Source organism: Stegostoma tigrinum, chromosome 5 (genome assembly GCF_030684315.1).
Source record: "Stegostoma tigrinum isolate sSteTig4 chromosome 5, sSteTig4.hap1, whole genome shotgun sequence".
In the NCBI taxonomy this organism is placed as follows: Eukaryota; Metazoa; Chordata; class Chondrichthyes; order Orectolobiformes; family Stegostomatidae; genus Stegostoma; species Stegostoma tigrinum.
This window is the reverse complement of record NC_081358.1, coordinates 69,323,344-69,345,997: the sequence shown is the minus strand read 5'-3', so window position 1 is coordinate 69,345,997 and position 22,654 is coordinate 69,323,344. Positions and strand designations below refer to the sequence as shown.

General features: G+C 43.0%; 1 protein-coding gene across 9 annotated transcripts in view; it reads right to left on the bottom strand.

Moving 5' to 3' along the window:
• The window catches only part of st18 (ST18 C2H2C-type zinc finger transcription factor), a 343,587-nt gene that overhangs the window by 85,004 nt on the left and 235,929 nt on the right, over positions 1-22,654 (bottom strand). For all 9 annotated transcript variants that reach the window (XM_048529874.2, XM_059646059.1, XM_048529869.2 and 6 more), the window contains one exon: positions 8,177-8,267. In XM_048529874.2, the coding sequence (XP_048385831.1) occupies positions 8,177-8,267 (91 nt within the window). The remainder of the gene's footprint in view (positions 1-8,176; positions 8,268-22,654) is intronic.

Sequence of the window (22,654 nt, the reverse complement as noted above, 5' to 3'; positions counted from 1 at the left end):
TGGATATCCATTATCCTTGAGCACTTGGAAGAGGTATTCCTCCACCTCTTGGCATAATTCGATGTTGCTGGAGTGTTTTGTTGCCCTTTTAAATAGTGTTCGCTTGCAGCTTCGTTTGTGTGTTCTGGGATGGTTAGTATTGAAGTTCAATACCTGTGTGTGTGGCTTTTTGGTGTACTTTTATTTACAGTTCCCCATTAGTCTTGCACTCTACCTTGATGTTCAGGAATGGGTGTTGTTTGCTTTTCTCCTCTTCTCTGGTGAATTTTATTCCGGTGATAGTGTTGCTTATGAGTTTGTGTGTCTGTTCTAATTTGGTTCGTTTAATGATGACAAAAGGTGTTGTATACGTAGTGTATCCATAGTTCAGTGTGGATTTGCGGAAGGGCAGTTCTTTCTAGTCTTTGCATCACTGCTTCTGCTATGAGCCCGGAGATAGGCGATCCCATGGGTGTCCGGTGATTTGCTCGTATGTTTGGCTGTTGAGGATGAAGCGGGTGGTCAGGCATAGGTCCAGCAGTTTGAACATGTTGTCCTTGGAGATCGTTTCACTGGGGTCGTGTTCTTGTTCAAGTAGTGTTGTCATTGTTTCCCTTGCTAATGGTATGCCTATTGACGTGAAGAGGGCGGTGACATCAAACGATATCATGGTCTCTTCGTCCTGTATCTTGATGCCTTTGATGGAGTTGAGGAATTCTTGGGCTGAGTGGATGGAGTGGATGATTTGTTGACTCGGTGCTTGAGTCTCCTTTGTAGTTCTCTGGCTAATCTGTGCGATGGAGTGCCTGGTAGCGAGACTATGGGTCTGAGGGGGACTTCCGGTTTGTGTACTTTAGGGAGACCGTAGAATCAGGGTGTGTTGTTTCCTTCGGGTTCATTCTCAAGAAGTCTGCTTTATTGATCTGTCCTGTTTGTTTAAGTGTAGTGTGTATAGGATTTTGTTGCCTAGTTGTGGTGTCGGATCAGTTTGTACTGGCCGGTATGTGTTCTTGTCGGTGAGCAATGCTTGTGTTTTGGAGATGTTGTCCTTTTTATTCACTATCACTGTCATGTGCCCTATGTCTGCAGGTAGTACAGTGATGTTCTTGCCCTTTAATCTGTCCAGGTCTTGTCTTTCCTGTGTGCTGAGGGTTTTGAGTTCCCTCTTTCTGGTTAGTGTCGGGAGTACCATCTGTCTTATAGTTTGTTGTGTTTCTTCGTTAATATTGTTGGTCTTGAGTGTGGCTTCCAGTGTAGCTAGCCATTCCATTTTGTTGGCATCCCTGTAGCTGTAGTTCAGTCCCTGGGTGAGAACGGCTTTCTCCTCCTCTGCCAGTTTCTTGTCGGAGAGGTTCCTTATCCATGTGTCAGTTCTGTTGTTGTCACCTGTGGGTAAGTGTGGTTAGCTTGTCTTACAGGGTCTGTCTTTTCTTGGCTCTTGTGGTAAAGAGTACATGAGCACCAACTGGCTACAAAAAGACATGACCAATACTCACTCATCTCAATCCACATGGACAAGGAGAACCACGACTTCAACTGGGACAACACCAAGAACCTGGGACAGGCTAGGCAGAGACAAGCATGAGAATTCCTGGAAGCATGGCACTCCATGAAGCAGACTATTAATAAACACATTGAACTCGACCCCATAAACATTCCACTACGGAGGAAACCCGGAACTGAGGCAATCCATCGCAAAGGATGCCAGAGTTTAAAAGCCAGATGGGAAAACACACCGACATTTCATTAGAGGCTGCACTGAAGATGTTACCAAGTACGGTAATGTAATCTCTGTGGAACAACAAACCAGCTTGGTGAGCCAACCAACTCAACACCCACAACTCGAGCTACAAATCTACCCCAAAACCTTTGTTTCAACTGATTAATGTGCAATGATGTATTTGCCTTGAAAGTGCTAGAACATTCATTTACTAGAAAGATACTGAGGTGTAAAGGGTCAAAATATGATCCTTAGGAAATATTAATTGTCATTTCTGAATTCTAATTCTCTGTCTTTTGCCTTTCAACCATTTATAAAACATCACAAGCTGACCCCAACTTCTTGCCAACAATGTATTCAAGCAAGCTTGTCAAATGAATTCTATCCATATATACAATACACATATACAGCCCCTTTCCATTAACCTTATGACCTTCCAAAATATTTATTTTACTAATCAACATTGCCAATTTTTGATCACGTCACACTTCTCACTGTGTCTCTGATGATAAAATACATGTAACTTCCCACAACTGATTGGTCATAGCAGTTCAGTTTCTCATTTCTTCACTTCTGGAGTGATGGAATTAACAGAAATCTTGACACAGTGACTTTGTGGGAATTATCTGGGAAATTTAAATTTCCAGTACCTTGAATCTGGTAGCCTCCAAAAACATCTCTAACTGTGAGCTAGAGTTAGAGGCTTCAGAGGATTCCAACTTACTTATCAGGATATTTACGCAGGAAGAGCTAAAGAACCCGTTCTAACCATTTTGTGACTACAGAACTGTTTACCTATTACACTCCACTGGACCCCCCCACCCCACCCCCATTTTCATCCCTGACTACCTCCATACCGACAATTTCCTCTGACCTGACTGACCACACCTGCAACCTGGTACAACTGCCGGCTTGGCCCACTTGACTAAACTCCCAACTGGACTTGGCCAGTCCCTATGACTTAAGTACTCTCCCAGCCTAAATACTGCCCTGAACAGCCTCCTACCTGACCATGCCACTTCTTCGCACTGATCCAACAGCAACCCCCCTGACACACCATCAACAACCCCTGACCTGACTAGCTCCTCCCCTACCTGTTCCACTACACATGCCCCCATCTGCCAGTCTAAACACTCACCTAGCCACATGCCACTCTACCTACTGCCCCATTTTGCACCATCACCTAATTACCTTGCACTCTTCTCTTGTACTTTTTCAAACAGGCTTTGGAAATATAAATTGTTGCTACTCACTGGAATAAGACAGTTACTGTGGTAGAAGGGCTTCCATAAAGTTTTCTGATCTACTTCTGTTGGAGGATTCCCATGCTTAGAGAATTTTGCAGGATCCTCCAACTGAACACAAGCCCAGAAAAATCGCAAATAAGTAACATTGCAACTCTTTCTTAACTAATTCATATTGTAAATAATGATTCAAACCCCAATCTGAAGATTTGGGCAAATAGTTTCAATCTTCTTAATACTTAATTGCAGGAATATTTCCTTCTCTTATGCTAGATTTGGGCAAGAAGTCTGATAATTTATATGCAGTGGAGGGATTGCAAGAAGTGTAGTGAGGTAAAGTTGCATGAGCAAATGATGTATTTCAGGTGATGTACAAACCCAGGTAAGGTATCTGAGAACAAGAAATTTACTTTTCTCAGGAAATTTAAAACAGCCAAAAACAAAAATGAAAAATTGAAAATGAAATGCTGAAGGTAATGTGGAATTTTAAACAGCTTTGACCAGGAATCAGATATTTAACTTTAAATTGTATGCACCTTGACAATTCAATGTTAAAGATGCAATATACTTAATGTTGAAAATCAACAAGCTGTGACTGACCAAATGTGACTAACAATAAGTCAACAAATGAGTTAAAAGCCATAGCAAGAAAAAAACTTCTGAAAATCAATCAGAATAGAAAGGGAAGACACTTATTGAAATAAACATAAGAAGGTGATGGCCTGGTAGTATCATCGCTAGACAATTAATCCAGAGACCTGGATAATGGTCTGGGGACCCAGGCTTGAATGCTGCCATGATGGGATTTGAATTCAATAAAAATAAAAATCATGAATTAAGAATCTACTGATGACCATGAAACCATTGTCCATTGTTGGAAAAACCCACCTGGCTCGCTAATATCCTTCAGGGAAGGAAATTGGCCATCGTCACCTGGTCTGGCCTAGTTTACATGCGACTCCAGACTCACAGTAACGTGGTTAACTCTTGATTGCTCTCTGAAATGGCCTAACAAGCATTCAGTTGTAGCAATTGCTACAAAGTCTCAATGAAATGAAACCGGACGGATCACCCAACATCGACATAGGCACCAGAAAAGACAACAGCAGAAACAGGCCTGTTGACCCTGCAAAGTCCTCCTCACTAAATCTGGGGGCTGGTGTGAAAATTGGGAGAGCTGTCTCACACACTAGTCAAGGAACAGCCTCAGACAGTCATACTCACGGAATCATACCTTGCAGATACCACCATCACCAATCCCTGTATATTGTCTGTCCCACCAGCAGGACTGACCCAGTAGAGGTGGCAGCACAGTGATATACAGTTGGAAGGCTGGTGCTCTGGGAGTCCTCAACATTGACCCTGAATTCCATAAAGCCTCATAGCTTCAGATTAAACATGCGCAAAGAAACCTCCTACTGATTACCATGTACCATCCTCCCTCAGCTGATGAATCAGTACTTCTCCATGTTGAACAACACTTAGAGGAAGCACTGAAGATGGTAAGGGCACAAAATGTGCTCTGGGTGGGGGATCTGAATGTCCACCATCAAGAGTGGTTTGGCAGCAGTACCATTGATCGAGCTGGTCAGGTCCTAAAGGACATAACTGCTAGAATGGGTCTGTGGTATGTGATAAGGGAACCAACAATACGACAAAACTTGACCTCATGCTTTTCCATCTGCCAACTGCAGATGCATCTGTCCATGACAGAGGCAATGGTCTAGTTGTATTATTGCTGGATTGTTAATCCAGTGACCCAAATAATGTTGTTGGGGACCCAGGTCTAAATCCCGCCATGGCATAATTTGAATTTTGGTGGAATTTGAATTCAACCAAAAATATCTGGAAGTAAGAGTCTAATGATGATGAATCCATTGTCGATTGTCAGAAAAAACCCATCTGGTTCACTAATGCCCTTTAGGGAAGGAAACTATCATCGTTACTTGGTCTGGCCTACATGTGACTCCAGACCCACAGCAATGTGGTTGACTCTGAACTGCCCTCTGGCCAATTACAGATGGGCAATGAATGCTGCCAAGTCAGTGACACCCTCATCCTATGAATGAATAAAAAAAAGTATCGGTAAGAGTGACCACTGCACAGTCCTTGTGGAGATGAAGTTCCGCCTTCAGATTGAGAACAATGTCTATCACGTTGTGTGGCTCTGTCACTGCGCTAAATGGGACACACTTCACGCAAATCTAACAACTTAACACTGGACATCCATGAGATGCTGTGGGCATCAACAGCAGCTGAATTGTACTCCAGAAAAATCTGCAACCACCACTACCATCAAGACAGGGAATCAACCCTGGTTCAATGGAGAGTGCAGGAGGGCATGACAGGTCAAGCACCAGGCGTACTTACAGATGAGATGTCAAGCTGGTGAATCCACCAAACAGGATTGCTTGCATGCAAACTGGATTAAAGCAGTATATAGCATTTGTTCAACAGTCTCCCGCTGAATTGGAAGATTGTACTGTGGCTTTGCCAGTGGAATTTTTATGTCTGCAATGACTTCTCATGACTTTAAACACCTCTATCAAGGTGAAAATGTTCCAGTGGTTGGAGCAATACCTGACACATAGGAAGATGGTCGTGGTTGTTGGAGGTCAGTTATCTCAGCTCCAGGACACCATGCAGGATTTCCTTACCGTAGTGTCCTAGCCCCAACCATCTTCAGCTGCTTCATCAATGACGTTCCCTCCATCATAAGGGCAAAAGTGGGAATGTTCACTGATGATTATATAATGTTCAGCACCATTCGCGACTCCTTAGACATTGAAGCAGTCCATGTCCGAATGCAACAAGATATGGACAGTATCCAGGCTTGAGCTGACAAGTGGCAAGTAATATTCGTGCCACACAAATGCCAGGCTATGACCATCCTAAGACACAATCTAACCACCACCACTTGGCATTCAATGGCATTACTATCACTGAATTAACCACTATCAACATCTTAGGAGTTATCTTTGATCAAAAACTCAACTGGACTCACCACATAAATGCAGTGCCTACAATAGCAGATCACAGGTTAGGAATACTGCAGCAAGTAACTCACCTACTGACTCCTGAAAGCCTGTCCACCATCTACAAGGCATAGGTCAGGATTTGATGGAATACTCTCCACTTACCTGGAAGAATACAGGCTCAACAACACACAACAAGCTGGACACCATCCAGGACAAAGCAGCCTGCTTGATTAGAACTGCATCCACAAGCATCCACTCCCTCTACCACTGACACTCAGTAGCAGCATTGTGTACTATGTACAAGCTGCATTGCAGAAATTTGCCAAAGATGCTCAGACAGCACCTTCCATACCTATGACCACTTCCATCTGCAGTCACCATCCTGACTTGGAAATGTATTGTTCCTTCACTGTTGTTGGGTCAAAATCCTACAATTCCCTTCTTAATGGCGTTGTGAGTCAACCGAAAGCAGGTAGACTGCAGTGGTTCAATAAAGCAGCTAACCACCACCTTCTCAAGTGTAATTAGGGACTGGAAATAAACACTGGCTAGCCAGAGGCAGCTACATCCCACAAAATGAATAAATAGAAAAAATAGTGGAAGTGCCATTTTTAACTACTCTAACTTGTTCCTTCTTATTTTAAACTGTTTATTTCCTTTTCTTGAAAATAAATGGCTTTGAGCAGATTGCCAAATTTCTATATTATGTTGTTTATTACAGCTTCCTGGGACTAGCTGTATTATCCAGAAGGTCTTTTCTTTGCATTATTTGTTTGCTTGTGCATGAAATGGCATGTCTATTTAATTTTAAGATTTGTTGTGATTTAAATTATTATTCACTCCTTAATTTTGATCTCAGATGTAGATGAAATTTCTGCACATAAGGCCACAATATATTTCTGTGGCTGGGCATTCATCATAGAATCATAAAATCATAGAATCCCTACAGTGTGGAAACAGGCCCTTCGGCCCAACAAATCCACACCGACCCTCGGAGCATCCTGCCCAGACCCATCCCCCTTAAACTCACACACCCCTGAACACCACAGGCAATTTAGCATGGCCAATCCACTTAACCCGCACACCTTTGGACTGTGGGAGGAGACCGAAGCATCCGGAGGAAACCCATGCAGACATGGGGCGAATGTGCAAACTCCACACAAACAATCACCCGAGGATGGAATTGAACCTGGGTAATCAGTGCTGTGAGGCTGCAGTGCTAACCCATTAACCTAGATCAAAAATTCTTGAAGTCGAATAATGTGCAATCTTTGAAAATGACTTGTTCTTTTACGCATGTGAAGTTAAAGACTGGTGCATGAACAACTGAGTCTCTGAGAAATGAATGGCGCAGTCGAAATAATCTGTTCCTATTATCATTTTCCAAAGTCTACAAACAAATCTATACAGAAATCCATCTGAGTACAGTTTTTACTGCCTGGCATGAATTGCACACCCTTCTCAATTGTGCTACCCATTCTGATATCATAGACATCCAATTTGAATGTTGTGTATCATGATTACTCATCGCCAACTGTTTAATCAATGTTCACATCTTTCTAATCCATCCTCGCCAAAGGCCCTTGCCCACTGTGAGGCTGTCTCCCTCTCCAGGGTGCTGAACAGCACATTTGTGTAGGCTAGAAGCTTCTCACAATTTTCTCCTTTTATCACAAATTCTACTCACAGCTTGGTCTTCAACTCCTTGTATTGGCAAAGGGATTTTTAAAATATATATCTAAAAGCTCGAATCATTGAATCAAATGATTGCTAAGAGATAGAAGTCACAAATGATGGGTCTCTAAGGAATCTTACTTAAAAGTTATTTATCAGAAGGTATTTTTTTCCTCCTAGGGTAATGTTTTAAGTGACTATTTTGAACAGAAAGTATTTCTTTAACCACAGTATAACTAATCCAATTTCTTCATTAGTGATTAGTAAAATTCACTCCTCTACTATTGACCTGACATCAAAATTAAGATACAACCTCACAGAAAGCTTACTAATTGTACACCTATGATTGTACCTTTTATCAAGTTTGTCCATGGTAATTTTGGAAAGCTGAGAATTTCGTAATGATATAGTTTTTGTCATTGTCTGGACTGTGGATGCTAAAATACTCTTACAGCTCTTAGTTAAAAAGGATAACTTTTAAACAATCATTTCTCAAATTAGTTAAACAGTGAAACCAAATAACTCTTTTAAATATCTAACATGCTCACTGCATATTAAGTATACTAAGTGATATGACTTACCTTCGGTGGGAATTACGATTGCTATTCACATGCCCTCTTCCTGTACAGCCTGGGGTTGGACACCTGAGCACATTCTCATGCATAGCAAGGACTGAATAGAGAAAGAGATGCAACAAAACATGTCCATGTCAGTAATAGTGCTGGTTCATTTTGCTGTTTTCTACTTAAGTGTAGATCTGCATTCACCTTCACGTGTGTTCTGCTTGAAGGCACATGTTTTGCTTATTGTTTGTTGTTGTTTCATCATGTTTTTATCAAAAGTGGTTTGACTCTGCCTTCCAGGGCAGACTCTTCAAAACTGTTGTTGGAGCTGTAGCAGAGGAAATTATGGATAAGGTTTTAAAGATAATAAAATGTGAAGCTGGATGAACACAGCAGGCCAAGCAGCATCTCAGGAGCACAAAAGCTGACGTTTCGGGCCTAGACCCTTCATCAGAGAGGGGGATGGGGAGAGGGAACTGGAATAAATAGGGAGAGGGGGGAGGCGGACCGAAGATGGAGAGTAAAGAAGATAGGTGGAGAGAGTATAGGTGGGGAGGTAGGGAGGGGATAGGTCAGTCCAGGGAAGACGGACAGGTCAAGGAGGTGGGATGAGGTTAGTAGGTAGATGGGGGTGCGGCTTGGGGTGGGAGGAAGGGATGGGTGAGAGGAAGAACCGGTTAGGGAGGCAGAGACAGGTTGGACTGGTTTTGGGATGCAGTGGGTGGGGGGGGAAGAGCTGGGCTGGTTGTGTGGTACAGTGGGGGGAGGGGATGAACTGGGCTGGTTTAGGGATGCAGTTGGGGAAGGGGAGATTTTGAAACTGGTGAAGTCCACATTGATACCATTAGGCTGCAGGGTTCCCAGGCGGAATGAGTTGCTGTTCCTGCAACCTTCGGGTGGCATCATTGTGGCACTGCAGGAGCCCCATGATGGACATGTCATCTAAAGAATGGGAGGGGGAGTGGAATACAACGCATCATCCTCCGACACTTCCGCCATTTACAATCTGACCCCACCACCCAAGACATTTTTCCATCCCCACCCCTGTCTGCTTTCCGGAGAGACCACTCACTCCGTGACTCCCTTGTTCGCTCCACACTGCCCTCCAACCCCACCACACCTTGGCACCTTCCCCTGCAACCACAGGAAATACTACACTTGCCCCCACACCTCCTCCCTCACCCCTATCCCAGGCCCCAAGATGACATTCCACATTAAGCAGAGGTTCACCTGCACATCTGCCAATGTGGTATACTGCATCCACTGTACCCGGTGTGGCTTCCTCTACATTGGGGAAACCAAGCGGAGGCTTGGAGACCGCTTTGCAGAACACCTCCGCTCAGTTCGCAACAAACAACTGCACCTCCCAGTCGCCAACCATTTCCACTCCCCCTCCCATTCTTTAGATGACATGTCCATCATGGGGCTCCTGCAGTGCCACAATGATGCCATCCGAAGGTTGCAGGAACAGCAACTCATATTCCGCCTGGGAACCCTGCAGCCTAATGGTATCAATGTGGACTTCACCAGTTTCAAAATCTCCCCATCCCCAACTGCATCCCTAAACCAGCCCAGTTCGTCCCCTCCCCCCACTGCACCACACAACCAGCCCAGCTCTTCCCCCACACCCACTGCATCCCAAAACCAGTCCAACCTGTCTCTGCCTCCCTAACCAGTTCTTCCTCTCACCCATCCCTTCCTCCCACCCCAAGCCGCACCCCCATCTACCTACTAACCTCATCCCACCTCCTTGACCTGTCCGTCTTCGCTGGACTGACCTATCCCCTCCCTACCTCCCCACCTATACTCTCTCCACCTATCTTCTTTACTCTCCATCTTCGGTCCGCCTCCCCCTCTCTCCCTATTTATTCCAGTTCCCTCTCCCCATCCCCCTCTCTGATGAAGGGTCTAGGCCCGAAACGTCAGCTTTTGTGCTCCTGAGATGCTCCTTGGCCTGCTGTGTTCATCCAGCCTCACATTTTATTATCTTGGAATTCTCCAGCATCTGCAGTTCCCATTATCTCTAAGGTTTTAAAGAGACAGTTTGTGCCTAGTTTATTGTCTCTTCTGGAGAATATTACAGTAGTAGACAGTTTTGACAAAAGACAAGTAAAACCTGATGGAGTTTTATGAATCTTGCAATGTCTAGTGATGGATATTTAAACCAGTCCTATATCTGATACCCTAAAATCCGCACCTCTGAATTTGGGAGATAAGTTGGGGAATATGTTGGGGAATGACCAGGATTGGGAGAGTAGCAGTTGTGCCAGAGATAAAGGCATCAAAGTTGAGGGTGTTAGAATGGTTGTGTAGATCTATGACTACAGAAGTTTCATGGGAAATAAAAGAGCTAAGATGATTTATTTGACACTTTGAAAGTTCACCTCTAAATGACAATGTTGAGACTTTTTGTCTGGAGCAGGTGCAGGAGAAAATGGAATGTAAGGAGTTGAAGAGATGTGGGTGGTAAGCATTACAAGAAATAAGAGGTAGTGAAGGCCTTTCACCATTTGAGCTTATTTGTTATTCTTTAAGGTTATGGCTGACTTCATACTTTAGCTTCACCTTTTGCAACATGCTCAGATGCCTCAATATCCTTTGTACCCAAAAAATTAATCATTTCTTGTTTGAATATACTCAACAAATAAGCATCCACAATTATATGGGTACAGCTTTCCAAGGATTTCACAACTTTAAGTGAAGGAATTTCTCTCCATTTCAGACCAAATCTCTTACTCTGTGATTACATTCCCTGATGCTATGTTACCTGTCAGGAGAATTATAGTCCCAACATCTACCCTGTAAAAATATTTTAATAATGTTTGTATTCCAACTAGATAGCATCTTGTTTTTCTAAATAACAGGTAATATAAGTGCAATTTGTTCAATCTCTTCTCATTAGACAATCCTGTCATTCCATAAATCTATGTAAATATACTTATATTTAAGTAAGTAAATAGTAAATTTACTATTAAATTTACTAGCAAATATTTGTGTACTTCTTCAAAAGCAAACATCTCCTTTCTGAGTTAAGGAGACTAAAACTATACATATGTATTTCACGTTTGATTTCACCAGTGTAATTCCAAAGATCTATTCAATTTTTATAGACATATGTCATTGTTATCATATAGAATTATATTCTGCTTATTGAGTCTGTGTCAGCTCTCTGTACAACCATTCTGTCAACTCATTTCCTGGTTCTAGTCCCAAAGTTCTGTAATTTTTTTCACACAAATACCCATCAATGATACGTTGAAATTATTAATTATTTTTCATTTCCACCATCCTTATAGGCAGCAAGTTCCAAGCCATTGCTATTCAGTGCGTAAAAAAAAAGTTTCTCCACACATTCCCCCTGTGTTTCTTGACAAATCTGTGTCCCCTTGTCACTATACCGATTCACAAGAAATCTTTTCTTTAACTACCTTACTTAAATCTGTTGCAATCCTGTGCATCTCTACCAAAACTCGCCTCGATCTTGTTTGCTCCAAACTTCTTCAAATTAATCTTGACCCTAGTTGTATAGCTGATCTCTGTCAACTCTGGAACCATTCTTGTAAATTGCCTTTCCACATCCAGAAAGCTCTCACACCCTTTCTAAAGCAACATAACTAGAAATTCATACAAGATCAGCATAACTGTAAGACCAGAAGACACAGGAGCAGAATTAGGCCATTCAGCCTACTATAGCAGTCGACCATGGTTGATATTACTTGGACAGCCCTCTGGACCAATGTGGTCCACAGATTAACCAGAGAAGAAATTCTTCATTTCAGTCCTGAACAGTTGTCCTTTCACTCTAAAGCTATGCTCTCTGGCCCTGGACTCTGCAATTTGTGGAAATATCTCCTCCACATTCTCTCTATCCAGGCCTCACAGTATTCTGCAAGTTCCAAACAGACCCCCTTCATCCTTCTAAACACCACCGAGTACAGACCCAAAGTCCTCAACCACTCCTCATATGACGAGTTTTTCATTCTTGGGATTATTCTTGTAAAATTCCCCTTGACCCCCTTCAATCCCTCACAGGGCTCAAAACTGCTCAAAATATTCCAAATGCGGTTTGAGCAAAGCCTTATACAGTCTCAGCAGTACATTTCTGATATTGTATTCTAGCCCTCTTGAAACGAATGCCAATATTGCATTTGCCTTTCTAGCCACCAAATGAAACTGCATGTCAACATTAAAAGAATTCTGAACTAGAACTCTCAAGTCCTCTTGTGCTTCAGATTTCTAAAGTTTTTGCCCATTTAGAAAATAGTCTACGCTTCTATTCTTCCTTCCAACATGCATAACCTGACAATTTTTCACATTGTATTCCATCTACCACTTCTTTGCCCACTCATCTAGCATATCCAAGTCCTTCTGTAGCCTCCCCACTCCCCCAACACTACATGTCACTCACCTATCTTTGCATCTTCTGAAAATTTAGCAACAATGCTATTTTTCTTTGTCCAGGCTGTGAATGTATAATGTGAATAGGAGGTCCCAATGCTGATCCCTGCAGAACACCATTAGTCTTTGGCTGCCAACATGAAAAAGGCCCTTTTGTCCCTACTCTCTGGCTTCTGCCAGTTAGCCAATCCTTTATCCATGCCAGTACCTTGCCCTAAACACCATGAGATCTGATGTTATTTAGGAGCCTCCTGTGTCACACCTTGTCAAAGGCCTTCCATAAATCTAAATAGATCACACCCACTGGCTCTCCTGTGTCTAACTTGCTTGTTACCTTCTCAAAGAATTCTAACATATTTGTCAGGTATGACCATCCCTTGACTAAGCCATGTTAATACAGTCCTATTTTACTATGAGCTTCCAACTACTCAGAAATCTCACCCTTAAAAATGGGTACAAAAACTTACCAGTGACTGAGGTCAGGCTAACCAGACTATAGTTTTCTCTCTTCTACTTCCCACCTTTCTTAAACAGGGGTGCTACATTGATATTTTTCAGTCCTCTGGAACCCTCACTGACTCCAATGATTTCTGAAAGTTCATCACAAACACCTTTATAATCTCCTGAGCTACCTCCTTCAGAATTCTAGTGTGTAGCCCATTGGGTCCAGGTAAGTTTATCTTTCAGTCCTTTCAGCTTCTCTTTCTCCTCTGGCCCAACTCTCTTGAAGTCCTGACATGTTGCTGGTGTCTTCCACTGAAAACTGATGGAAAGTACTGATTCAGTTCCTCTCCATTGCTTTACTTCCCCATTATTACTTCTCCAGCATCATTTTTCAGCAGGCCAAAGTCCACTCGTGCCCCTTTAGATGTCTAAAAAACTCTTGTAATATTCTTTTATATTGCTAACTTCCTTTGTCTCATTATTCATTACTCTGACATCCCCACCACCATTTTTTATTTAGCTATCCTTTGCTGGTTTCTATAGGCTTCCCAATCCTTTGGTTTCTCACTAATCTTCATCAAATTCTATGCTTTTTCTTTTGCTTTTCTGCTGTCCCTGACTTCCCTTGTCAACCATTGTTGCCTTACTGGCTTGGAGTATGGCTCTTCTCCCTTGGGATGAATTTCTGATGTGCCTCCTGAATTACCCCCCAAAACACTTGCCATTACTGCTCCACCATCTTTCCTGCTAGGCTCCCCTTCCAACTCTGGCAAGCTCCTCCCTCATGTCTTTGCAGTTACCTTTAATCAATTGTAATACTGTTACATCTGATTCAATCTTCTCTCTCTCAAACCACAAGATATATTTTACCATATTATGGTTACTGGTCCCTCAGGGTTCCTTATCTTCAGTTCCCTAATCAAGTCTACCTCATTACGCATCACAAAATCCAGAATTGCCTATTCCGAGCAGGCTCTACCACAAGCAGTGTCAAAAAATATCTAGTAGATCCCATGAATTCCTTTTCTTGAGATCCATTCTCAACCTGATTTTCCTAGGCCACCTACATGTTGAAGTTACCCATAATTATCATACTAATGCCTTTCTTACCTCCTAATTTATCTTCTTATCAAGATTCTGACCGCTGGTAGGAGTCCTGTACGCAACTCCCATCAGGGTCCTTTCTCATTTCCTTGCAAAGATTCTACATCATCTAACTTAGTATCACCTCTTGCTATTGATGTAATTCATGTCTTACTAATTAGGCAACTCTTGCCCCTCTGCTCAACTATTTGTCCTTTTTATAGGACATGCATTCTTTGATATTCAGCTCCCAGCATGATCCACTTGCAGTCAAGTTTCTGCGATACCTACAACATCATACCTGACAATTTCAATCTGCGCTAATAGCTCATTTACCTTGTTTCATATACTGCATTCATTTAAGTAAAAACCCTCAGTCTTGTGCTGATTGCCCCCTTCTCATAGTTGTCTTCTTATCTGATGTGCCTGAAGTTAGATTTCTTGCCTTTCGATAATCTCTGTCTTACTACTCACCCTGAAAGCTTTAACCTCTGCTGAGCACCCCTCACCCCTTTAACATTTTCCACGACTATTCATGCAAGTGAACACCACCATTACCCATCGCCAGCATCAAACCCCACTATTTAGCTTAAAGCCCTATCTGTAGCCCTATTAATGCGAGTCACAAGGCTCTGGTCCCAGCATGATTCGGGTGGAGCCCATCCCAACTCCGTCTGTAGCCAATACTAAAACCAATGTCCCATGAATTCAAATCAGTTTCTCCCACACCAATCTCTGAGCCACACGTTTACCTCTTTAAACTTGTTGACCACATGCCGATTTGCTTGTGGCTCAGGAAGGAATTCAAAGATTATGATCTTTTTGGTTCAGCTTTTTAATTTAATCCCTAGCTGCACACATTTCCTCAGCAGAAACTTTTCCTCTTTCTACACATGGTTTTGGTATAAAACGTGAGCTATAAAAAACGGCAAGATACTAAATTGGCAAATTAATTAGTATTATGCACAAGCTAGGGAATGTTAATTGGGAGGAACTGTTATCGAAGAATTGTTTAAATACCTGCTGGTGAGAGTTTAGGACCAGCATGTTCCGGAAAGGCAAAAGGACAAGGATGGCAAGGTAAGGGACTCTTGGATAAGAAGGGAGGTCGTGAATTTAGTCACAAGGCAGAAAAAAAGCATATGGAATGTTTAGGAAGCTAAAATCAAACAGGGCACATGAGGAATATAAAGAAAGAAGGAAAGAACTCAAGCAGGGAATTAGATGAGCATGAAAGGGCCATGAAAGGATCTCGGCAAGCAGGGTTAAGGAGAATCTCAAAGCATTCTACACACATATTGAAAACAAAGAGATAACTAAGGGGAAGGTAGGACTACACAAGGATAAAGATGAAAACTTGTGATTGGAGGCAGCAGATGTGTTTGGGATCCAGAATGAGTACTTGAGTTAGTATTCACCCAGGAGAATAGTGAGACTTGCATGGAGCATGCAAATATTCTAGGGCATTTTGAGATCAAGAAAGAATTGGTATTGGGTCATCTTTAAGAGCATTAAGATAGACAAAGTCCCTAGGGCCTAATGGTATCCACAGGTTATTATGACAGGCAAGAGAGGAAGCTTCTGGGGCCTTACCCAAGACCTCTGCATCCTCACTAGCCACTGGAGAGGTCCCTGAGAACTGGTGAGTAGCTAAAGTTGTTCCTCTGTTCAAGAAGGGAAATACAGACAATCCAGGAAACTATGGACGGGTGAGTCTCATACTGGTGGTTGGGCAGCTATTGGAGAGAATTCTTTGGGATAGGATTTACGCACATTTGGAAAAGCATGCCCTAATTAAGGACAGTCTGTATGGCTTTGTGCAGGGCAGGCTGTGTCTTAATAACATGATTGAATTTCTGGAAGAGGTGAAAAAGGTGATCAATGAAGTAGGGCAGTAGATGCTATCTACATGGATTTTAGTAAGGCTTTCAACAAGGTCCATCAAGGTAGGCTCATCCAGAAGATTAAGATGCTTTTGATGCATGACTTGGCTGCATGGATTCAGAATTAGTTTGCTCGACAAAGGCAGACGATTGTGGTGGAAGAGTGTTTTTCAAGCTGGAGGTCTGTGACTAGTCGTTTCCACAGGGATTCAAATGCAGGCCTCTGTTGTTTGTGATATATATTAATGACTTGGATGAAAATGTATATGGATGGGTTAGTAAGTCTGTAGGTGATACAAAAGTTGGTGGAGTTGTAGATAGTACAGAAGGTTAGGGCTCAACAAGCCAGTGTGTTTGATTGGAAATGTTTCATCACCATGCGAGGTAACATCATCAGTGCACCTCTGATGAGGATTGGTATTTTGACCTGCTTGTTATTTATATGCCTCAATTCGTTGGAGTGATTAGCATCACTTCTGGATTGTTCACGGGTCACGCTCAAACAGATGACATTTGTCTCCTGTCAGCGGGCCACTTTGAGGGTGTTGTGCCTGTAGGTGTTCAAATTTTAGACAAGATCATTAGCTCGGGTTGTGGATGAGGTGTAGACTTGCTTGCTGAGCTGGTGTGTTTGCTTGCAAATATTTTGTCACCCTGCTAGGTAACATCGTCAGTGGGCCTCCGAAAGTGCATTACCGGAAGTGATGTTAACTACTCCAGCAAACCGAGGCATATAAATAACAAGTGGGACAGAACACCAATGCTCCACGACCAGAGTTACAAATTTCTCAAAAACTCTGACCGTAGAAGGGTGTCTTGGGATACAGCAGGATATAGATCAATTGCAGACATGGGAGGAGAAATGGCAGATGGAGTTTAATCTGGGTGAGTGTAAGGCACTGCACGTTGGGAGATCAAATATTAAGAAAAAGTATACAGTTAATGGTAGGACCCTGAACAGCACAGATGTACAAAGGTATCTGGGGGTTGAAGTCCAGAGCTCCCTGAAAGTAGCCACGTAAGTAGATAGGGTGGTAAAGTAGTCATATGGTATGTGACATAATGGGAACTGCAGATGCTGGAGAATCCAAGATAACAAAGTGTGAAGCTGGATGAACACAGAAGGCCAAGCAGCACCTCAGGAGCATAAAAGCTGACGTTTCGGGCCTAGACCCTTCGTCAGAGAGGGGGATGGGGAGAGGGTTCTGGAATAAATAGGGAGAGAGGGGGAGTAGGACTGAAGATGGAGAGAAAAGAAGATTGGTAGAGAGGAGAGTATAGGTTGGGAGGGGACAGGTCAGTCCAGGGAAGATGGAAGGGATAGGTGAGAAGAAGAACAGGTTAGGGAGGCGGGGACAGGCTGGGCTTCATCCATTTCCTACCTACTAACCTCATCCCGCCTCCTTGACCTGTCCGTCTTCCCTGGACTGACCTATCCCCTCCCTACCTCCCCGCCTATACTCTCCTCTCCACCAATCTTCTTTTCTCTCCATCTTCAGTCTTCCTCCCCCTCTCTCCCTATTTATTCCAGAACCCTCTCCCCATGCCCCTCTCTGATGAAGGGTCTAGGCCTGAAACGTCAGCTTGTGTGCTCCTGAGATGCTGCTTGGCCTGCTGTGTTCATCCAGCCTCACACTTTGTGGTCATATGGTATGCTTGCCTTTATTGGTTGGGGAATTGATTACAAGAGCCAGATGTTATGTTGTATCTTAATAAGACCTTGGTTAGATCACACTTAGAGTACTGCATTCAATTCTACCACCTCATTACAGGAGGGATGTGGAGGCTTTGGAAAAGGTGCAGAAGAGGCTTACCAGGATGCTGCGTAGAGCACAGGGTATGAGATATAAGGGAAGCTAGAAAACCTCAGGTTGTTTCCTCTGGAGTGGCAGAGGCTGAGGGGAGACTTGGTAGAAGTCCATAAAATTCTGAAATGCAGTGATAGCATTGACAGACAGAATCATTTCCCCAGAATTGTAATGTCTAATCCTAGGGGCTTGTATTTACGGTGAGGGGGGGGGTTAGTTCAAAGGAGAAATTAGGGGCAAGATTTTTACACAAGTGATAGGAGTCTGGAATACATCGCCAGGAGTTGGTGAAGGCGGTACAATAGAGGCATTTAAGGCACTTTTAGATAAGCACATGAAAATGCAAAGAATGGAGGGATACGGATCAAGGGCAGGCAGAAGGTATTAGTTTATTTTGGTATCACGTAGGGTGCAACGTCGTAGGCTAATGGGCCCATCCCTGTGCTGTATTGTTCTATGTTCCACGTTCTGTGTAAGTGATCTATCCCTTTCCACTCTGAATTTCTCTGTAGCCTAGATGAGAACCCAGCAATCAGGCAGGAAACGCAGCCTTCAGGATTCTTGATCCTGGCCATACAGAACAATACCTATTCCCTGGCTATACTATCCCTGATTACAGATACGTTTTGCTTTTCTACTCCCTCTGAAATGACTCACTGTGCCATGGCACTATGATCAGTTTGCTTATCTTTCCTACAGCCCACATTCTTATCCACACAGACAGCAAGAATCTGAAATCTCACCATAGTATCCCTATAGTATGGAAACAGGCCATTCAGCCCAACAGGTCCATGCTGCCCTCCAAAGAGCATCCCACCCAGATCCATTCCCTTACCCCTGCATTTCCTATGTCTAACCCACCTAACCTAAACAGCCCTCAACACTACGGGCAATTTAGCATGGCCAATCCCCCTAGCTTGCACATCTTTGGACTGTGGGAGGAAACCAGACTACCCAGGGGAAACTCATGCAGACACAGGGAGAAAATGCAAACTCCACACAGGCGGTCACACAAGAGTGGAATTGAACTTGGGTCCCTGGTGCTGTGAGGCAGCAGGGCTAGCCACTGAACCACCCTCAGCACTACCGCCTGGATCACTCTACCTTCCTTGCTCATAGTCACATCCTCCCATCCGTGACTAGTGACCAAATCAAGACATTTAATTTGAAGGGGTGTGACTGCCTTGTGCAACACAGCATCCAGGTAACTCTCCCCATCCTTGATTTGTCACAGTTTTTGAAGCTCAGGCTTCAGCTCATCAAATCTGAATTGGAGGTCCTCAAGCAACCAACACTTGCACAGATGTGGTCAGTATGAACGACAATGGAGTCCACCAGCACCCAAATCATGCAGTTGTAACACACTGCCTGACCCAGCATCCCTCTTTTAATTACTTAGCTCCTAAAAAAAGATTTCATACTGGTCCGTAAATATTTCTTCTATTTACCTTCAGTCTGAAAATCATGTAATAATGTGTAATCAATCCGGAAGCTATCAGCAACCAATGAACTTATGGTTTACCTTTGATATAACCCTTTTGTGAGTGACCCCTGATCCTGGGCTTCAACTTATCTCCTGTCAAAAAACCTTACAAAGTATGAGCCAATAAATTACCCAAAATCATCCCTTTTTCTCTGTACTGAATTCCCACGCTGCCTCCAAATTCGCAGAATGATACACTCACTTGGGCTCCATATATGGTCTCTCCTGCCTCACCGTGTGAAGCTTACTGACAAGTTGCCCAGTTTTGCACTTGATATCCTCATTTATGAAGTTCAAAATCCTGCAGACTTTGTTAACTAGTCTCTCAATGCATTGTGCAATTTTTAAATATCTCTGTTCATGAACTTGTGCGTCTATCTCTATGTATATACTTGTTATAACTGTACCATTCATTAATAATACCTTTCTCTATTCCTTCTGACAAGGTACATCACCTCTCACGTCTGAGCATTAATTCCATTTTGCTCACCTGTATTCCGTATCCTTTTGCAGTCAGTTGGTATCATCCTCACTGTCAGAGGGTCCAAATCAGCAACAAATATTGAAATATTACCTGGTATTCCATTGTCCAAATAACTTGTCAGTAAGCTTCACACGGTCAGGAAAGAGAGATCATATATGGAGTGAGACACAGCCCAAGTGAGTGTATCATTCAGGGAATTTGGAGGCAAAGTGGGAATTCAGTATGGAGGAAAAGGGATGCTTTTGGGTGATGTTTTTTGGCTCATACCTTGTAAGGTTTTTTTGACAGGATTAATCAAAGCCCAAGATCAGGGGTCAAACACAAGAGAGTGATATCAGAGATAAACCATAAGCACATCAAAAAAGAGTAGTCTGAGCACTGATTTGGAGAGCACCACTGTCTACCAATCTCCAGTCTGAAAAACAACCAACTGCTATTCTTCAAGGAATTTTTTCTTTTATCCATGCTGATCTTCCTATTTTATAAGCCTCAATTTGTTAACCAGGCTTTTGTGTGGTACTCTGTCAAATGTTAAAATCCTTACAGACACTGTACATTGCTTGTCTTTCATTCCCATCCTCTGTTACTTGCTTAAAACATATTCAGATTTACAGATTCATGCTGATTCTTCCTAAACAACTCAAACATCTTCAAGCACCTGTTCGATATATCCTTAATTATTATTTCTAAAGTGTTGCCCACTATTGATATTAAGACGATGGTCCTTTAGTTACTCGGATTGTGTCCCTTTTCCTTTGTAATAAAGGATCAGATAACATTTGCCCTCCTAATTGCTTGCTGTCTCTGCCTGTTTACTTTCTCTGATTTCTGTACAAGGTCACCCGGGTCCTCTAAATATCAACATTTCTCAATCTCTCACCATTTTAAAAAAGATCTGCTTCAGCATGCTTTTAGTTTACATTCATGGGTTCTTGCTAAGCAAGAATGGAAAACATGTATGTTTAAAAAATAAACTGTATATACAAGCATGTACCTGGTGGGATAGACTACTTCCTCCAGATTCTTCAGTAATTTGAGTCCTTCATAACCAAGTTGTTCCTTTATGCAAACACTTGCCGTGTAAGAGCTAAAGCCTGATAGAGTCAACAAGTCTATTTGAGTCAGGCAGCCTTAGCACTGAAAGGAAGCACTCTCTTCAGGCTAAAGATGAATAAGCATAATAAGTAACTGGCACCAACATTCCAATCATGACCTATGGTTCATTGAATGCTGAGAAGAAGAACCCTGAAGACTCATCGACTGTGATGGCATTGATGGTGACGGTGATGGGGTTGGAGATGAGAACATGCATTTAGACCAGATATTTCACAAGCCTCTATATATGTATCATGGGAACTGAGGGTCTCTTTATCCACCATGGATACAGACCTCCGTAGCTACCTTTGACCAGATTAACTTCATCAAGTAGGATTGTCTCAAGACCATAAGACATAGGAGTGGAAGTGAGGCCATTTGGCCCATCGAGTCCACTCCACCATTTAATCATGGCTGCTGGGCATTTCAACTCCACTTCCCTGCACTCTCCCCGTAGCCCTTGATTCCTTGTGAGATCAAGAATTTATCAATCTCTGCCTTGAAGACATTCAATGTCCCGGCCTCCACTGCGCTCCGTGGCAACGAATTCCACAGGCTCACCACTCTCTGGCTGAAGAAATGTCTCCTCATTTCCATCTTAAATTTACCTCCTCTAATTCTAAGGCTGTGCCCATGGGTCCTAGTCTCCCCGCCTAACAGAAACAACTTCCCAGCGTCGACACTTTCCAAGCCATACATTATCTTCTAAGTTTCTATTAGATCTCCCCTCAGCCTTCTAAACTCTAATGAATACAATCCCAGGATCCTCAGCCGTTCATCATATGTTAAACCTACCATTCTAGGGCTCATCTGTGTGAATCTCCGCTGAACACGCTCCAGTGACAGTATGTCCTTCTTGAGGTGTGGGGCCCAAAATTGGACACAGTATTCTAAATGGGGCCTAACTAGAGCTTTATACAGCCTCAGAAGCACATCACTGCTTTTATATTCCAACCCACTTGAGATAAATGACAACATTGCATTCGCTTTCTTAATCACGGGCTCTACCTGCAAGTTAACCTTTAGAGAATCCTGGGCCAACACTCCCAGATCCCTTTGTACTTCTGCTTTACGAATTTTCTCACTGTTTAGAAAATAGTCCACGCATGTATTCTTTTTTCCAAAGTGCAAAACCTCACACATGCTCATGTTGAATTTCATCAGTCATTTCCTGAACCACTCTCCTAAACTGTCTAAATCTTTTTGCAGCCTCCCCACCTCCCACTACCTGCCTGTCCACCTATCTTCGTATCGTTAGCAAACTTCGCCAGAATGCCCCGACACCTTTCATCCAGATCATTAATATATGAAATGAACAGCTGCGGCCCCAACACTCAACCCTGCAGGATACCACTTGTCACCAGCTGCCATTCCGAAAAAGAGCCTTTTATCTCAACTCTCTGCCTTCTGTCAGACAGCCAATCCTCAATCCAAGCCAGTAGCTCACCTCGAACACCATGGGCCCTCACCTTACTCAGCAGCCTCCCGTGAGGCACCTTATCAAAGGCCTTTTGGAAGTCTAGATACGGGAGAGCCTTTTTCCTAGGATGGTGACAGCGAGCACGAAGGGGCATAGCTTTAAATTGAGGAGTGAAAGAAATAAGGCAGATGTCAGAGGTAGCTTCTTTACTCAGAGAGTAGTAAGGGAATGGAACACTTTGCCTGCAACAGTAGTGGATTTGCCAACTTTAAGTACATTTAAGTTGTCATTGGATAAGCATTTGGACGTACATGGAATAGTGTAGGTTAGATGGGCTTCAGATTGGTATGACAGGTCGTCACAACATCGAGGGCCGAAGGGCCTGTATTGTGCTGAAA